The 20,041-nt window shown below is 39.2% G+C and overlaps 1 protein-coding gene across 3 annotated transcripts; it reads right to left on the bottom strand.

The window, feature by feature from the left end:
• Positions 1-126: 126 nt before the first annotated feature.
• On the bottom strand, positions 127-19,169 carry BNIP3L (BCL2 interacting protein 3 like). 3 transcript variants are annotated; one of them, XM_081810393.1, is made up of 6 exons: positions 18,978-19,169; positions 11,920-12,103; positions 7,509-7,581; positions 2,448-2,551; positions 2,165-2,314; positions 127-401 (listed from the first exon to the last, which is right to left on the bottom strand). In XM_081810393.1, the coding sequence occupies exons 1-6, from the start codon at positions 19,075-19,077 to the stop codon at positions 353-355; spliced, it is 660 nt and encodes a 219-aa protein (XP_081666519.1). In that variant the 5' UTR covers positions 19,078-19,169; the 3' UTR covers positions 127-352. The 3 variants fall into 3 exon arrangements, with proteins under 3 accessions (XP_081666519.1, XP_081666524.1, XP_081666527.1); XM_081810398.1 differs by having other exon boundaries at positions 19,014-19,166; XM_081810401.1 differs by lacking the exon at positions 18,978-19,169 and adding an exon at positions 12,848-14,672.
• Between the last annotated feature and the right edge of the window lie 872 nt (positions 19,170-20,041).

The raw sequence follows: 20,041 nt of genomic DNA, 5'->3' as shown, positions 1-20,041 counted from the left end.
TGCAGGTCTAAGTCTGGTGGCACTAAAAGGAGACGATAGCATTGTTGACAAAATTATAATCTGCTGGTGGCATTTGCGGAAAAGAAGCCCTTGCAAATTTCTAAATAACAGTAAACTCTGTTAGGAAATTCTAAAGTGTCTTACAGGCCAAAAAGGGAATGAGGTTAGTAAAATGCCTCAACAGAGTTTGAATAAAATACTGGGTTTGAGAGTTACTGGAACTTGGATATGTAAAAATAGGGTGGTAGGCTGGGTCATGCTTACAATGGTCTCAAGTTCAAATAAACTACTGTGACAATACACCACTTCACAGGTCACACGCTTCTCCGCTTCTCCGGGGCTGTTCTTCCCTTCAGTAGGTGCTGGCAGAAGGTGTGCTCAGTCGCTTCCCAATATAGATGCTGAAAGGAAACAGAGTACATCGGGTCTCATCCGTGTCAACAGCTGCACACCCACGGGCCATGGGCCAAACTGCACCTGACAACTCCATGTTGTAGAAGACTCTGAAGGTGGATGTGCACAGCTAACACACTGAAATCACTGCTGACTTACTTAAAACTAGTCACCAGCCAGCCAAACTGGTTTTAGGTAATTATGTTTACTCATTAGGCAGGACTGGCCAGCACAGGAGCAGTGATCACACGAAGTAAAATCAGAGAGAATAGATCCCTCCAAAGAACAAAGCACAGCCAACTTCCTTTGACATGTTCCCTTAGAGTAGGCAGAAAGTTATACTAGTATTTCACGCACAAAATACAGTAACATGCCAAATTACAAAGCTGCCAGGGCTTTATAGTGGGCTCTTAACTCTTCAGGATTAAGGCCTAACGTTACTTTTCTGTGCCAAGCAAGTATTTTACCATTAAATAACGTAAGCAGAAGGGCAGTTAAGGAAAACAGGAAGCTAGTCCCACCCCGCCGTGTAATAAAACCAACTTTCTCAAATCCTATTTTCCCCACACTCATCTATAACAATAGTTACACTTACACCAGCAAGCGAGACAATCTGAAGACTCAGGAAAGGAAAAGCTATTGGAAGGTATAAAAACCAAGTCCTTGAGGGCAAATGAACTACTGTGCAGTCAATACTGGAGGGGAATTTAAACTCCTCCCCTGCCTGCCCTCACACCAACCCCATTCAACACCCACACACTCCCTTCCTCCACAAACCCCTTCCATCCATTCTGCTGTTTGTGATCGCAGCCTTCGCCATCACAAAAACAGATCAAGCACCCAGAAAGACAAAAGAAGTCTATGGAAAAGTCGTGTGTATGGTTCCATGTTTATGACTGTAAGTAAATCTCTTACCCATATGCTGAGCTCCTTACAGGGGAGATAAGGGGTCACATAGCTTTTGTATATTATATAGAGAAAATGATTCTTTGCACATGCTTAAAGAGAATAACAGATAGGTCTTAAAAAAAAAACAAAAAACTAGTGTTTAACTCTTAAAATCTTTCAAAAATGGATTTCCTCAATGTTCCATTAACACAAAAAAAAAAAAGAATTTAAAAGACATTCCTGAAAAATTCATCAGTTATAGGTAAATATAGGGCCAACTTTAGAAGAATAAATGAAAATGCTACAAAGAAAAAAAACAGGATCCTGAATCAACCTACCAGTTTCACTCAAGGCCTATTCAATAAAATGGTGTATTTTCCCATCTGGGGAAAAAAAAAATGTTCAAATCAACCCCAAATTTAAACACTTACAGGTTAGTTTACTTTAAAACTTAGCTAATCTTGATGAATCACTAAATTCTATCCCTGAAACTAATAATACACTGTATGCTAACTAAATTGAACTTAAATTAAAAATAAATAAATAATAAATAAAAACTTTGCTAATCTTGAGTAATTCATAGACAAGAACAAAATGCAAAAGGAAAGATTAAGCATAGAAGAGCCCACTTAAAGATGACCACTGAGAGGATTAACATGAACAACTTATTTTCAAATAAGAAAAATAAAACTCCACTACTAAAAACGCTTGCCAGTGTACCAACAGTGTATCAGCTTCAATAATTCTTTTAAGCTCTCCCTATTTGCACTGAAACATTAAAAGCAAAACAAATACGAACTGTTTCACGCCTATTTCTTACGTCTGGAAATACAACAGGGGATGAAATGAAGGGAAAACCCATTAGGAGTCCACCAGTACTTACCCTAGGCCCAAAGCCAAAACATGAGAGAGGAAGAGAGACGGAATGAACACCTTAAGGAATTCTGCGGAGAAAATACCCCCTTTCTTCATGGCCCCACTTTTCCTCATGCTTAAAGAGACAGAGCGTTTGGGGTGTCTGAAGTGGAACTCCCTGAGGGAAGAAAGGCAGAGGCAGGGATCAGAAACGCACTTGCTGAGAACATCCTGGGAGCGAGCAGGTCCGCTGCCCATGAGCAGGAGCGGCGTCTGCCATGTCCCCTGAGAAGACACGTGCAAGGACTTACTTAGGTGGAATGTTTTCAGGTCTACTGGACCAGTCGGACACCCAGTCGACGCTTTTCTTTGAAGCATCGACTTCTTTCTCTCCTTCTGGAACTTCTTCTTCTGACTGTGAAGAAGAATTACAACTTTAAAAAAGAAAAAAAGGAAGCCCAATTGTTCCTACTACAAAAGACAAATCTAGACAGAAAATATGTGAAAACTCTAAGGTTGTGTCCATCAGCAATTTTTACGTAAGAAACATGCCAGTTTTCTAAAAAGGCTGACCCAATGATCTGAGATCAGGGCATTTAATATCTTAAAAAGAATCTGACCGGGCCTCACTGTTGTTCTATCTAAGCGTAGGATGTGAACCTGAAAAAAGTGCACTTCAGGCTGTAAAGCTCACTAAAATGTGGAGAGGATTAATAACTGTTGCATCTGGGTGATACTTATACCAAGGCCCACTGCAACATTCTCTTTACTTCTGTTCACACTTAAAATTTTTCATTATTAAAAATAAAAAAAAAAACTCCAAAAGTATATGCTAACCAATATAAAGTGATGAGAAAACAAGTGGGAGATGTGATGAGGAAATAATATTAATCACTTATCAAGAGACGAGCATCATTCTAAGCATGTTACATGCATTAATAATTTTTACCTGGCAACAACCCAATAAAAACAGGAATTATCAATATTCCATTTTACAGATGAGGAAATGAAGACATAAATTCAGTAAGTGCCTGAGGTTCTGTAAGTAGTAAGAGACAGGGCCAGTATTTAAACTGGGTAAACTGTCTCTCGAGTCCCCAACTCCTAAGCACTAGGTTTTACTTCCTGGAAGGAGATTCCATCTTTTTTGACAAATCACTATCTAAACATTTCCCAAGGTTTACTCAAAACTACTTAAGCCAAAAGTTTTTTGGAATCATTTATTTTATACTGACTTAGAATTTGACATTTTTTGCATCAGGTAAATGAAAACGAAGTCCTTTTTCTTACTAATGATAACCTACAGTTTCAAGCCAAGAACAAGCAAAATTCCCAATAGCTTCCCTTTCACGAGAACCCACAGGAATGAGATAGTCCTAAAAATGACGGCAATATTCACTCGGCTTTAAGGAATGTGATGCTAGGACCTCAAACCCAAGGGTCTCAAAGCAAAGAACTGTTTTGATTTGTTACTTTGTTTGAACAGGATTCACTCTTTGACCAAAGCTTTCATTCTTTTTGGTAGATAGCTATGAAATGCAGAGCTTGATATATATCACGAGTTTCTTTTTGACAGGCTAGTTCTCTATGAACTAAGTGCCCCAGGAAAGTAATTCAGAGAGTAAAAGGGGCTACCCTATCTCTAGAGACTAACAAACTGAAAGTAAAATCCCTGTGGATTTTTGCTACTCTGGTAGTATCATTCTTACTTAGTTCTGCTGGACTTGGCAAATTCCACTGAATGACACAATGTAGCCTTTAGGATTAAGCTTTTTCCATTGGGTATTGAGATTACTCAGAATCATGAGTTGGCTCTTTGTGGAATAAATCTGAAAACATCTTAAATCAAAAACAGTAAGTTGTTACAATTTACTTATAGATCAGTTTGTGTACACACAGTATCTGACGATACCCAACACACTGCACGTCACTTCTGCTTACAGCTTCCAATTCTGATCTCATGTGTCTCTCCTTAAAACTGCTCAAAGACTGAGGTTTAAATTTGTGAACAAGGTAATATTTTCTACTTTCAAAGAGAATTAAAATGTAGTAAAATTTTATGGCTTAATTTACTTTAAGATGATGTCACTTTCTCTCAGTTGAGTGAAGCAAAGTTATCTTTGGACTACTAGTAAAAACAAATTCCCCAATTAAGTTTATAATGCTTACCTTAAGAACCAGAAATCCTATGCTATCCTCATTTACTACTGCTGTGTGCTTCCCTTTATTAATCTTAAATTTGCCAGTTTCAGGTTTTAAATTACCTTCCAATCCTTGGAAAAATGCATTTAATATGGTAAAAATGTACTTAATCTAATTAAATAAGATTCATGCTTTTACCTCAATCAAAAACCTTCTCTGATTATTTTAGCCTGTCCTCATGGGCAAGTCCTTTACCTTCAAAGCACTTACATTTTCCCTCCCTGGCCCATGTCAAGTTCTCTAGTTCTCTACGTGCGGCTATTGAACCGCACAGAATGGGGTCCATAAACCCCAGTTTTTTGTTTTTTTTTTAAAGATTTTATTTATTTATTTGACAGAGAAAGACACAGCGAGAGAGGGAACACAAACGGGGAGTGGGAGAGGGAGAAGCAGACTCCCCGCCAAGCAGGGAGCCCGATGCGGGACTCGATCCCGGGACTCCAGGATCATGACCTGAGCCGAAGGCAGTCGCCCAACCAACTGAGCCACCCAGGCGCCCAACCCCAGTTTTAAAAGAGGGGAAAGGGAGGGCATTTTCGGTGTGCATCATTGATACAGGGATACCCAACACTGTGCTGGCCCCGCTCAGTCCCAGAAACACATGCAAAAATGACTTCAGGAGACTTCCACAGTCTATTTGCTGCCATAAAACGGAGACTCTTGAGGACTACGGTCATAAAAGTGTAGTCTGAATGATCCTTTTCCTAAATGCATTACACCTTAGGCTTCCTCATACCCTAACTCACCGGGCACGTCTTAGTTCATCCTCACGACCTTGTGAGCTCTCCGGAAATCAATCCCATGCATGAACTTATTTTAGTAGAAGGCACAGGGGCTGCAGGCTCAGACAGCCCTGGTTTCAATCCTGGCTCTATCACCCACTGGCTTTGTGATCTTAGATTAGTAATTTAATGAAGACAAAGCCCCACTTCTCCCATTTGTTCTCAGGGCTAATATCACCTCTTTCACTAGACTGAGAACACTGAAAGTGGGAAAAATCTTTTTTAAAAATAAATTTAGCACCCAGAATATTTTAATATATATTAGTGTCTTTCCTTCCTCCTCCTAGAAAAGGCTGAAAACATTCTATATTCTTCATATAGACACATATAAAAATGTTTGATAAGAGCAAGTCCCATAACATAGTCCTATGGTAAATGCTTCTATTTGCTAATCCTAAACTCACTTCTCGTTCATGAAAAAAATCCACCCTCCCAAAACCTAGTTATTAATTTTTAAATGATCATTTCTGCAATTTTAAAAAAGCAATGTAATAGGCTTTTTGAAAGTTTAAATAAATCATACCTACTGATTTCTCTTTTATTAAAAGTCTTACTCTAAAAGAACATATTTTTCTTAAGGGTTTTAAAACTGCTTTTCCAAAGATGTAACGATGTTTAAATGGACTGCTCTGATTGTTAATGTGGCTTACCCAACAACGTTGACGATAACTAATGTTCCTTTAGGTACTAGTTTCTGAATTGGGACCACAGTAGCAATACTACCATAATCTGACACAGAAGCCAAAAATGTTACATTTTCTCTCCTGAATTTCACAAATTCCTCTGGAATTCTAGGATGAACTCAGTCAGCTCTACAATTGCATTTAAATTCAATTATCAGTTAAGGCTAATTGTACACTGCCACTCCATGAATCGAGACAGCACTTATCAGAGTGTTCTATTACATTGTTAGATTATTAGGAGGGAAAAGTATGTGTGGAGGGGGAGGGAGGTCTAAGATCAAATAAGCTTGGGAAACACTTGGTTTAAACAAACAGATTCTTCTACTGCAGGAATTGTCAGAGCCTTTAATGTGCTACTATGTGCTGTGACTACTGGGGGTGGGGTGGGGTGGGGTGGGGGGGGTGGAGAGAGCCCAGAGACTGTATTATTTCCACTTAACTTGACTTCAGAACTATCTTATGGAGCTTCCCATTGAGCAAATGTTCCTCGAAACACATTCTGTAAAATGCTAATCTAGATTTTCAAATTGTCAATATGAATTGAGGACATCTTCCTCAGAAAAGACTACAGCAAAGAATTAATTTCATTTCTCTTCCTTGGGATTCCTTAGTACACTTTTGTCATGGAAACTACGTATTTTCTTCTTCATTAGTTATAGCTTATGCACATGGCAAAACCAACATACATTAGCCAGCAATTCAACAACTGCAGTTAGAACATCTCTGTACATGAGAGCCTTCTTTATAATATAAAGCTCATAAAATAAATTTATATCCGATCTGTAGATTTTCTAGGTTTTAGAGAACAGCACAAACAGAATATGGAAAAAGCAGGGAGAAACTGTGAAGCCTTCTGAAACAGAAAGAATACTGGGTGGACCCAACATATCATGCACAATACTTCTAGTGCAAAAGGCGAATAGGACATTATACAGGGAGAACCCCATAAAGCAAAGTTTCTGTCCGAATGCATTTAAACATTCCTTCCACAAATACTCTGCTAGCCCATGAACACGGGAGAAAAAGACAATGGTTCTGGTCCTCACAAATTTGCACTCTAGCACTTTTAGGCGAGTTGACACATCAATACAGTCAAGGGCCAGCTATGAGCATTTTAAAGCGTTAATAACAATTACTTACTTACTGTAAATTTCAGAATATTAATCGTTGTATGCTTTCAATACTACAGCCATCTATTTTACTGACAATGTCAACTCCTAGTGAACTACATTTACCTTCTTTAGTTTAAGGAACCCTGCAAAATTTAGATGAATTTTATCTCTAGCTGTTGAAATTCATCTCAAAAGTCGCTGCTTTGATGTCAGATGCAGAAAAAGTTTTCACGCCTGGTTCTACAACTTTCCTTTTCATTCATTTTGTGACCTTAAATAAAACCTCTATCTCAGCTTTCTACTTAGAAACTCAAGAAACTAGCCTGGAATACTGGAATGATACATTACAGACAAGAATCTTCCAATTCTGTTAGGGTGAGAGGAACCCAAAGTCTCAGCTGCAAAGGCATATAACGAGGGCTGTATCATCCTAAGTAAATTCCAAAATCAGAAACTGAAGAACTTATACCAGCTTCCAACTACTTTTTAAAGTCTTCTTATTCTTTAATATATTTTAGCAAAACATATTTAGAGTTCGCATTCCTAATTATTTACCGTATATCAGAAAAACAAGCACACACACACGCACACACCTGAGAGCTATGGTCCCTGCTGGTGTGCATCTCCACATCAAACATAATCTGCCCATCTTCTTGTGGGGAAGGGCTAGAAGAGAAAGAATTTAGCCATTAGTTTTAATTCTCATTTTGTCAAGTAAATTAACCTCCACTGGAAATTAGAAAATTAAGTCACAGCAGTATGGCTCTGAAAAAGCAGCAAATCCAAAAGTATTATCTTGACCCCAAAGAACAAATGAAATTGAGCACTCTTATTCCCAAAATGTTCTGGAATTTTGTGATGGTGATGAATTCCTTTGCAAGGATAAATTTTCTCATTTTTATTCTTTTTCCAATAAAGGTACAAAGATCTTCAAATTCAGAAACTTAATTTCAGGTTCTTTTCCTCAAAGTTCTTTCATCATTAAATAATACATCACCAGTGATTTTCAAAGCGTGAAAGCAGTTTTCAGAGTCTAGTTGGTTCCCAGCCTCCTGAGGAGCTTCCCTGGTGTAATCTGAAACCAGCCCCCACACAGGAGGGCAAGGAGAGGGAAAGAGGCAGGCCACTCCAGGGTGGTAGGTGGCAGCTTTAAACGGCAAGGGAATTTACAGATGAGGCTTGTCTTGGCGTGACAGTAAGGTGAGCAGATGGCACCGCCTGCCACATCTTACAAGTTTATACGGAGGTCTTAACTGGGTTTAGTCACGGATACCATTCAAACAGTCTCAACGCCACATTTCTGTCTCAAAGCTGTATTCCTGAGGCAGCTTCTGGGAGCCAGGAAGGCAAGCAGAACGCACATTCCAAGGACGGGGAGGGAATGAAGAGCCTCCAATTGCCCAAGTCCAGCTCCAGGGTCAAACTGCGGTCACGTCTTCTCGAACACCTCCCCCAACACGCTTTCAAAGGGTCTTCAAGGTTAAAGTTGTTTTCATGATACTATTATGATTTGCCTTTTTTATTCTTATTTTGTCATGTCTATCATTCTTATTCTGTGTATTGTGAAATTTTCCAAAGGCTACATGATGTGTTTTATCACTACAAACCGAATGCAAAAGCGAATGAGAATCCAGCTGTTTTCTATTAAGCCAGATAAGAAAGAGATTTGCAAAAATGTAAATCAATGCCACTAGTTCTTACTAATTTTTTTTTGGTTATGAAAAAGTTATTTTTCATTTTAAAAAGTTACTCATACTGAAATGTAATGGGTTTATTATTGTTGAACGAATACATATTTTTAAATTTCTTTCAATTTCTAATATAGTTAAATATCAATATATATAACTCCCATCAACAAAAGATCTTTGGGGATCCTAGTAATTTTTAGGAATGTAAAGGAGTATGGAGACCAGAACCACCATTCTACTTATTTCAGAAATTATTTGCTTTGAGATATTTCAAAGTGAATTATATAAGCATATATATGAATACAGAACCTTCAATGAAAAGTACAAAATATATTCCCAGAAACAAAAATTTACAGATAAACTTTTAGACAAAAACACATGATCATGAACTATACTTGATATGATAGATGAAAACAACCTGGTAAGTTCTATTCTTAACTTTATCAATGATTCCTTGTGTAACCACAGCAGGTCACTAGATTTTCCACCACACACCCCACCCCACCAAATCTAAACCGAAGTAGGGATGAAAACGCTCCAGGCTTATCCTGTTCAAAGGAGTAGATGTTATATCTGTTAAAGCTACCAAGAGCATGTGTACAATGTTAACATACAGAGATGCTTTTGAACTAGAAATCTCCGCCTAGAGCACAGGAACCAGGTGGAAGGAGGCACTCTTGTTGTCCTCAGTTTACTGTCATTATGCTCACATAACACTGCTGCGTTCACAGCCAGAGAGATCAAGTTAAGGGTCAGCCTCACAGAGCCAGGAGCAGGTCAAGGCAGCAGAATGACATAGGCAAGAACCCTACAGAAGCACTGCTCTACTTCTACACTCTATCACTGCACCAATCTCACTTAGAAGAATACTAAACGTTTCACTGGTAAACGGTTTACTACTTCTAACAATATGGAATGCATCAGAGCTTCAATCCTGGCTTATATTAGAATTAGCCAGGGAGCTTTTAAAATATCCTCACATCTCTACCCCGTCCCTGATGACAGAATATGAACCTCTAGGGATGTGGCCTGTGCACTGGTATTTTTAAAAGCTCCCTGGGTGTATCTAGTGTGGAGGTTGAGAACTCCTGCAATAGGGTAAAACGCAATAAAAACACAAAGGGGTTATCTTCTAATAACCACTACAGTGACAAAAATGTATCTCTGGAATAATTTTTAAATTGAAAATATGGTTTACCCTTGAACAATGCAGGGTTTAACCCTGCACAGTTAAAAATCTGTGTATAACTTCTGACTCCCCCCAAACTTAATTACTAATAAACCACTTTTGACAAGAGGCCTTACGGATAGTCAATTTACACATATCTTGTATGTTATAGGTTTTATGTAGTGTATTCCTACAATAAAGTAGGCTAGAGGAAAAAAATGTTAAAGAAACTCGTAAGGAAGAGAAACTACATTTATAGTACTGTACTGGATTTATGGGAAAAAATCCACATGGCTGTGTAGTTCAGACCCATGTTGTTCAAGGGTCACTGTATATATAAATTAGTTCTGGGATGAATATTCAACAGTCCTAAAATGTTTCCACTTACAAAAAACACTTCTCAATGACTTCAAATATAGAGATGCATGGCAACTCAAATGACATGAATTTTGAAGACATTTTAAAATGTCAAGGTGTGTTGGCACAGGAGAGTATTACTGAGCTAGAGTTGCAGGCCTTCTCTGAAAGATGACCAGGAACCCAGAGCCTAAAGATACAGAAGCTGCGGGATAGGAAAGTGTTCAAAAGCACATGCCACGCCTTGCTTCACGTGTTTAGAAACCTAACTTAAACGTGATCACGGGAAGGTAAATTCATATTCGATCACAAGTATAACTACAACCACAAGTGAAATAAGATGACCAGAAAAGCAAGCAGGTGACTTCTTCTCTGCTCGGTGACAACAGCAAGTGAACAACAGGTTAAGAGACACATTGATACCAATGATCAAGGGTCATGTACTTAAATGTATAGTAAAAGTCTTATAAACAGGCCCAGAACAAGCAGAAATCTTCAGAAACCCATTACGAGTCCCATAATATAAATGTAATAGAATATAAACTTCATTCTGAAAGACAGACGAATGCTATTGCAACTGGAATCAATGGCAAGCTGCTCAGCAAAGAGCCATCTGCTCTGCTTCTGCTTTTAACCACAGCCATCCCAGGCTCCTACGAAGCACAGGGACACAGGCAGAGATGAGACGGGGTGGTGGGGGCGCAGTGTGCCAGAGCCAGCAAACCAGGCTCTGCTACCTTGGTAACATCAGTGGATTATAAGATATGCAGGAACCTCAAACATGACTGAACTCCTCTTTCTCCTTTGAAACTTTTTCTGACAAATAAAATATGCTATATATACAATTTTTACAAAGTACAAAAATATTCAGAAGAAAAATATCCATAATTCCACCCCTTAGAGATTATCACTTTTATTTTTAGTATACATTTTAAGTGTTTCCTTAGTCTTTGCCTTGTGCATCTGCATTTTCTACATGACTAATGTCAATTAACTCTTAATTAACCAAAAGATCATCCAGTATCCCACAATGCTAACAGTATGGCTGTCACCAGTCTAAGAAGTGTCAGGCGTACCACCCAGCCCTCCGGAAAAAAACAAAGCTTACACTGCAAAATAAACGAACAACTCGGTTTCATTCCACTCATACGTATCACTGATTCCTTACTCTTTCACCAAAAGCAGCCCTTCATCAGTGGAATTACTCTTCCCAAGGCAAATGTAGAAAAATGAGGTCTGAAATAAAAGTTCCTCTGAAGAAACAGAATGGTCTTCCAAATTAACTATCTTTGCAGACCCTGGTTGGTGTTTCCAACCATGCAAATACCACTATAACTTAAATCAACCTGCAGTTTCTAGGACCCAAATGTTTACTGAGTGTCTACTACGCACCAGCACCATGACTGTCAAGGGTACAAAGGAGATGAAACATGATCCCTGCCTTTTGGAGCCTCACAGTCTAGAAGGGGGACAGATATGTAACTGGCAGAATATGATCTGTGAAACAGGACACAAAGGAAAATGGGAGAAAGTTTAATACTACAAGTAAACATTTATGCCATTGACTTTTAAACGGATAAACATAAAAAAAAAATGATACAATCTGAATAAGGAAATTGATTTAATCTAGGGAAAAACACCAGGCACTCAAGTATTTGTCAATTAGCTATCTGATTTAAATACACATGCTGCAATAAATCAGGAGTGACATTTTGTAAAAGAAAATGAAAGCAGATTTATTTTTTCTAATGGGAATTAACCTTGTAACCCATCTGTATGGATCTCACTTACCTGTCACAGTGAGAGCTGGCTCTTGAACTACTCTGTCCTGATTCATGTTGTGCATCCAAAAGAATCTTCTCCATGTCTCCATTGTGGATAGAGGATGAGGAAGGTACATGTTCTAGCCCCCCATTTTTCCCATTGCCATTATCATTGCCATTGCTGCTGTTCATGGGTAGCTCCACCCAGGAACCTGTTGGACAAGTCAGATAGCTTAAGTTAACCACAGCAGAACCAAACTCTGTCATGTGCACACAGATGCGAATGTGGTGAATTCTGATAAGAATTCGGTCTTGCCTCAAAGCAAATGCAAGAGTATTCTGAAGAAAATAAATAAGGAGCAACAGAAGTCTAAAAATACATATAGTTCCTGTTCCTGAAGTAGCTCATGCAATCAACCAATTTAGAAGAAGCTGGAACTCTACAACTAGTATCTTAGAAAATGTGTCTTTCAGCCAATTTTCTCTCTAGTTAAATCTTAGTTTATAGATGATAAGCACTTCACTGAAAACTTTGAGATTGCTTTTCAGAAAATAAATGGCTACTTTATTACTACTTATCTTTAATATTTTAATTATATATGTTTAACATAATACATATATGTATTTTTTCCCACTACTTCAGCTATTTAGTTGTATCCTCCCCACAGATAAAATAAACCTATGGCTTAGAAACTTCTTAAAAGTCATCTAAATAAGTTAACAACTGTCCTAATTAGCACAATTAGAAGCTCCTAGAAAACTTAAATCCAATCATAAAATTTTCAATTTGCGTACAAATGTGCAGCATAAAATTAATGCATCTAGCTCTTAATTAAATCCAGTGATAATACTAAAAAAAAATCTGAAAAAAGCTTTCTCTCTACCCCACAAATTAGTTTCTTCCTTTCCTTTATACCTCACCCCTTTCTATCCTCTCCCCTATGCACTAACCATACCTTGTGGATTTGTCCTTTCTTCTCTCCCACGACTTCCCTATTTCCTAGGGTTTCACTAAGCCTTCTTGGTTTTGGGGAGAAACTGCATCTGTACAGGAGACACTGAGGTTTTCTCAGGCCAACAAAGAGGGTGGAGCCACAGGAAAGGGGATGTGGCCCTGGTAATCTAGATAGCTCTTGAAAATATTTATTTATTGGCTCAATGAGTTTGCTGAACACATTAAGGTGCTTTAATTTTAATAAGAATTGATAACAGTAGCCAATAGACCAACTTCACAACAAAAAGAAACACGGGTGAATTCTTCCTAATTTCCATTCTGTATAACAAATTTTGTTTTAGAAAATATAACCAAGCAGGTTGATAGGGCCGTTCCTCCAAACTCTCAGCAGAACATTAGAGTTCTGTGGCCAATCTTCCATCAGTAAATCAGAAAAACCACCAAATGAGGCTCAAACCTTAAAATGCACTCTCAGTTAGGTGAGGACTATTCTAAATCCAAAGTGCACTCAACATCATCCTTACATGAAGGAAAAGCTCAAAGGCAGACCTGGCTAGAAATCTGACTCCACCACCTACTCTCTGCCTGTCTTTCTGAGCTTAGGTATTCTCATTTGTAAAACAGAGATATAAAAATACAGACCCCTACCTCTCAAAGCTGCTCTGAGGATTAAACACAGGACATAGGTAAAGTGCCCAGTAGGTGGGAGATGTTCAGCTATCCACTAGTTAAAAGAGCTTTATTATTTGTCAAGTACTTAGAACAGTGTTTGCTAAATAAAAACGAAGTTACCCTTTCCTTCCTTTCCCTCTAAGGCGGTCCCAGTGGGTGTCACAGCCCCATAACCACCACCAAATCTTGGGGACTGTATTGCCTACAACACAGCTGTAGGACATCTCTGTGACCTCATTCTACAGACAAAAATGGACACAGACTAGACAGAACTCAAAATGGATTAACAAGTTCAACTAGCAAAGCTAAGACAGACTTAACACTAAAGGTAATTTAATTAAATACTTGGAGTGCCTCTGGAGTATATAAGAAGTATGCCAAAAGCATCCCTAAATTTAGAGTTCTACAAAGTATTTTAACAGGAAAGAGACAGGAAAAGTGGTATATGATAAATTTTTTTTTCTAGTTTAACTGTTTTCTAGGACTGTCAAACTTATTTTAAGCCAACAGAATCAGTTCTTCTTGTACAGAAGCCCAAAGTGTAAAATAAACAAAAGACCTGAGCTGCTCTGATAAAAGAACTAAGGAACCAGGAGTTTCCCATGGGTCTCTGTGGAAGCCAGTCTTCCCTAAAATACAGTGAATGTTCACTTCAAGTAGCTGATCAAAGAGAAAACTGGCTGTAACAGTATCTTTTCCAGACCTTACTTTTTTGAAGGACTTCCAAACCAATATCTAAATTCTTCTTTCTGCATTAAAAATATATGAGCAATCATAACCTAGGAACTTGAGAAGACATAGCTGGAAAACCTCAGTAAAACCGACCTCTGTGACTGGCTTCACACCCAGCATAACTGAAGTCATTTCTACTTAAGGCAGACAATATTTATCTGGCATATATTACTAGGGTGGTTAAGAGCACAGACTGAAGGCAGACTCCCACTCTACCACTTACATCTGTTACACCCTAGACAGGTTACTTAACCCCTTAACAGTTTTCTCATCTATAAACTGGGAATAAGAATTGTATCCACCTCACACGGTTGTTAGAAGGTATTTAATGAATAAAGCATGGAGAAAAATAAGGTCACTAGTACATGGTAACTGCTACGTGCTAGCCACTATTATAATTATACTCTGTTATCTTTTTAAAAAATTTATTGCAAAAATGTGTTTCTTGAAAATAAACATAAAGTAAAAACACTCTTCCTCCCAATCTCCCATTCCTACTCCCAAAGACCACTTTTAAAAGGTTTGTATGTCAACTTGCAGAGCTTTTTCAATGAAATACAGTTGTTTTCTGTTCTTGTTTTTATAAAGAAATTGAATTGTACTATGAATATTTTTCTGTAAGCAGCGTTGGTTTTTTTTTTAAGATTTTATCTATTTATTTAAGAGAGAGAGAGAGTGCAAGCATGAGCAGGGGGAAGGGCAGAGGGAGAGGAAGAAGCAGACTCCCCACCGAGCAGAGAGCCTGATGCAGGGCTCGATCCCAGCACCCTGAGATCATGACTGGAGCCGAAGGTAGCCGCCTAACTGACTGAGCCAGACAGGCGCCCCTGTAAGAAGCATTTCTTACCTAACAACTTATAGATCTCTTTCAAGGTCAATGTATATTACCTTACTTTATTCTTTTAAACAATTGCTTTGCATCTCATCATAAGTATATACCATACTTTAACCATTATCTAAATATCAAGGTTAACCATTACCCAAATTGTTTCTAATATTATGTTATTACAATCAGGTCTTCAATAGACGATAATTTGACAATGTGCATTAAGACACCTAAAAAGGTAGATTTCCCTTAAAAGTTCTCTTCCAGATAGATCTATAGAAATAAACATTACGGCAGAAAAAGTTATGCACACAGATTATTAAAAGCTTCATCTTTTGACTAAGATGGGAAAAAAAATAAACTTGTCTTTCTCAATAGGTGGACTACACATGCTTTTCATTACCTAGTTCATTCCTGATTTACAGCCTCAGAATTTCTTGATGTTCTAACTCTACCAATTCTCACAAAGTCCCCTTCTACTTGGAAAGGAAACAAGACAAGATAGGAGGATTGTGCTGGCCAAGCAATACAAAGTAGAAAAAAATCTGAGTGAATTCTCTTCCTGATAATCAAGCTTTAAAATTAAAAACTGCAGGCTCTCTCCATTATATTAAAAGACTACTTACAAACTGAAAAGCGTTCTCTTATGCCAGACTCTACACATACACAATACATGAGATATTTTCTAGTTTAAGTCTTTGAGAATTGCTAAGAGATTCAGAACTGCTAAGAGAATCACACTTCTACATTTTGTAATATAGTACATTGTGAAGGTTGGTCCAGTAATTGTGATTATATTCATGATTGTATGCTGTATATACTCTTTTATAGTTTTATAATCACTAGTTCAATCCTCTTGCAAGAAGGGGAGTGGGAGAGCTGAGGGGTAGAGGAAGGGAGAGAAGGAAGAAGAGTAGTTCTCATCTTTTTCCACAACTTTCCAAGGTCCCATGTATAACTCTTATCCGAACCAGGGGTAACACATTCCATTATGTCTTATGTTCTCTCCTCAAAGTCTTTATTTTATTTCAAATACTTGATGCTGGAATCCAGACCAAGAACAGTCACCAACATTCTTCTAAAAAAAAAAAAAAAGTTGGTCATTTTGCACAAGTGGATACTTACACATCAGTTACTTATGTATTCAAAACAGTATCATGAAGCAGTGAAGTTTCACATGCCATAGCCTTAAAAGCCTTCTCACCATACTGGGGAAGCAAGTACATCATGGTTGAAGATGTTTAAAAAAGAAAAAAAAAAAAAAAGGCTGTACTTCCTACATTAAATAGTAACGAGAATTTTACTACTACCTGGATTTTCCTTATACTACCTACCAAATTATATAGCATAAATGTCCTATACAAATATTCTTAATTTGTTAGTTTTCTTAAGAATAAAACTGGACTGAAAACTGGAAAAATGTCATTTTAACTTTGCCAGCAGTTCAGATATTTATCCACTGATTTGTAAGGAAAATGAACAGTTCCCCTACAATGGTAAACTAAAAAAAAAAAAAAAAAAGTCAGAAAAAGGTTTCATTATTCCAAATATTTCAATAATTTGCTGTTAAAACTGTCTTGACCCCTGAACTGAAGAAAAATCCCAAACCACAGATAATCTGTACAATGAGTTCATCTCCTGTGTTTCATAGTTGTGCAACTTTACCCAACAAAGAACTTCAACTTATCAGCAATTTGGGTAGTATTAGATGTCTGAATAAGTTGTTTTGCCTAGTGCCCAAAAATCACTTGAAGGAATCAGTAAGGCTTCTTGTTTTGTTTAAACCGCTGTTGTATAATGAACTGAAAACACAAAAGAATAAAAGGCAAGAGGGGAGAAATTAAATATGGCACTAGCTAAAAGGTTTTCAGTAACTTTTCAAAGCTCACCCTACTCAAAATAAAATACTTTCTATCTAGATTTCCCAAAGCCAACATTTTGATATCACACACAGAGTGTTCTTCCACTTCTGTTAAGAGCTAATACAAACGTAGCAGCAACTGATTGGCCAAAAACATCAAATACCTCACAGGTCTATCAGACACAGAGATAAACAATCACAGACAGCTCAACCCCATTTGTTCTTGTTTTTGTTAAATGGTGCGCAAAGGGAACTAAAATTCCTTTTTTTCCTGTGAAATCATGTATGCATACTACCAAACAGCTAACTTGTAAGTACTGCAGGAAAACGGTGAGTACAATCAAGAAACAGTACACTAAAAAGCTAGATAGGCGGGTTACCTCTGTACATTAGGAAGAACAGTATACTGAGAGACTAGGAAACACAAATAACCAGGGGCTTCTGGGCCACTAACGCGTCCTGAAAGGAACACTAGCTCATTTGAAAGTAAAAATCTCAGCTCTAGGTCCTAGCCTGCTGTGAACTTGGACAACACACTTTACTCTTGCTCTCTTTACCAGTAAATAACAGAGTTACCTCTAAAGTCTCTTCCCATTCTAAAATTCCATGCTTCTAAGAGTATGCTAAAAACGGGTAAGTAGTGTTTTAAGTGTACATTAATACATGAAACAGATAACGTTTAAAGATACATAAATTAATCCTTTCTGTGGGAAATAACATATAAATCTTAAATTCCAGAACGTAAGACACTTGAGTTTCAAAAACTAAACATTTAAGAAAAATTTACCCATCAAAAGATGGAACAGCAGCAACAAGCAATGAAAATATCTTAAAATACTCAAATTCTATCCCCATCTTGTGGGAGGGGACAGGAACTCTTTTCCCTAAAATAATTTTTAGGCCATGTTGGAACACGTCCCTCTTATGAAAGAGATTGCAATGCCTTTGAATGTCATTTAAGCATCCAAATGATTTTCAAACGATTTCATCGGGCCATTTGCTAACTGTCCCAACTGCCTCTTTCAGGAGATCAATTACAGAAAGGTTAGGCAAGAACCTTTCCAAGAAGACTGAGCTTTCAAGACAACTGGGAAAAACCTTAGGACAAGAGGTCTGAGCACCAGAATGTTATGATAAGCAACTGTAGTTGGTCGTAACTCAAATACTGCACATTAACTTCCAAGCGCCCGACTGTATTCGTGTGGTTTTAATCCCGTTCCTGAACATTTACTGCCCCAGATTCCACAATTTATGCAATCTTGGATGGTTCAAGAGGCTGTTCACAAAAGGTTTTCAGGGCACACAACTCCATCGTTTCAAAAACAAAACCAAAAAACTCACTTGGGCCAACTCTCAAAAACAAACAAAAAAAAGTAGCATAGCCTTCTCACCCCCCATCCCCAACGTGAAACAAATAACCACTAAATTACCAAATGATTTTCCTGACCAGCCTGTGTGGTAACAAAGGAAGGGAACTGGAGGGCTCACATTCTGAGCCCTAAAGGAACGCCGACCCAGAAAGGTGGGGTCACCCGGGCCAGGCCCGAGCCCCGCCGCACACCTGACCTCCCGCGCGTTCCCCGGCCGCCCCCTCCCCTCGGCCCGCCGCCCGCGTCCATCCCCCGGCGTCCCCGCTGCACGTCCCCATCCCTGCCCACGTCCCCTCCGCCGCCCGCTCCGCCCACCCTGCTCCCCGCGCCCCAAGGCCCGCCCCCCCCGCGCCCCGATTGGCTCCGCTCAGGGGCCCACCACAGGTGGGATCAGCTCGTCCCCCTTCTCCTCCCACCCACCTGCCCTCCCCAACTGCCAACCCAAGCGACCCCCTACCAAGACCTCAGGAGGGAGGGGAGACAGGGCTGGAGAAAGACAGGAGCAACTCCTCCTGACAGGTGACAGGAGCTGTCAGTAACCCGCACATCCTCAGCCTTGGCCAATGGGCTGCCTTCTCCTCCCGCCCCCCGCGCGGAGCTGGCGGCGGCGGCCGGAGCAGCTCCTCCTCCCCCCCATCCTCTTCACCGAGCCCACCCGCCCACCACTCACTGTTGAGGCCGGCTGGCGGGGGCAAAGGCTGTTCACCTTCCTCGCAGTTGTTGTTGTTGTTGTGCGGGGGCGGCGGCTGCTCTACTAAATGAGACGACATTGTCAGGCGGCTGGAAGAGCTGTGGCCGCAGCAAGACCGCCTCTGGTCTCGGGCAGCAACACAACAAGCCGAGTCCCCCGCCCCCTTTTCTGCGCCTGCGCAGTCCCTCCCCCGCCCCTGACGTCAGGGCCCGCTCCGGCCACGTGATGACAACACAACAAGCGACGGGGCGGGGAGGGGGCGTTCCCAGGCGAGCTTCAGACCTGGAGACGCGGGAGTCACGCTGGCACGCGCACCTGGAATGAATTCTTGCGTGTCATTTGTACCGGCCTGCTGGAGTGACTTATGCAGCTGGAACTGAGATAGAGGTTAGGGAGAAATGTGTAATGAGGAAGTGTTAAGATGTTCATCTGTTGGCACCCAAATCTGCACCAACATTGCTTTAGCCAATCCCTGAGCATTTCTTTTTCACTATCTACAAGGATTCATTTCTGTAATAGGTTTCATGGTGACACAAAGGAAGCAAAAACCCCGGCGCCTCCCTGTCATAAACCTAAAACAAAGCTGGCAATACATTAATACTCCAAACAGGGAACAATGTAAGGCAGGCCAGAATTTTTAGTTGTTAAAGATTTTTTAAAATTTTAAATTACAAATGTAACACGTGATCATTGTAAAAAATGGAAAATTCCAGGAAAACATACGGAAAAAAATAACCACCCGAATTCCATCGTCTAACCTATTAATGGGACTTGACATCGGAAGCCGTGTTCCCTATACGTGGGTGACAGTAAACTACTTTATATTCCTAAACGCTACACCTGTTTCATACAACCACATCTTTGTCCATTCCTTGGTCTGTGTGGTAAATATTTCTCAGTCTGTCACTTGTCTTTTAACTTTGTTTCACTCTGAAAAAGTTCAAAATTTTCATGCAATCAAACCTATTATTTTCATATGATTTGGGAACACCCTCACACCAAGATTTTAAATCTATTCCTTATAAATTTTTCTAATCCTCTTA

Source organism: Leptonychotes weddellii, chromosome 2 (genome assembly GCF_054177405.1).
Source record: "Leptonychotes weddellii isolate Sample4059 chromosome 2, ASM5417740v2, whole genome shotgun sequence".
In the NCBI taxonomy this organism is placed as follows: Eukaryota; Metazoa; Chordata; class Mammalia; order Carnivora; family Phocidae; genus Leptonychotes; species Leptonychotes weddellii.
Note: the sequence above shows the minus strand (reverse complement) of the source record. Positions and strands in the feature narration are given on the sequence as shown.

What these genes read in the sequence shown, in the direction of transcription:
- BNIP3L (XM_081810393.1), bottom strand. Translation starts at nt 19,077, where the DNA reads ATGTCGTCTCATTTAGTAGAGCAGCCGCCGCCCCCGCACAACAACAAC. An exon ending in CCTGAAAACATTCCACCTAA is followed by an intron (nt 2,315 to 2,447) that starts GTAAGTCCTTGC and finishes TTCTTCCCTCAG; the next exon opens with GGAGTTCCACTTCAGACACC. An exon ending in GTTTTGGCTTTGGGCCTAGG is followed by an intron (nt 402 to 2,164) that starts GTAAGTACTGGT and finishes GTTTCCTTTCAG; the next exon opens with CATCTATATTGGGAAGCGAC.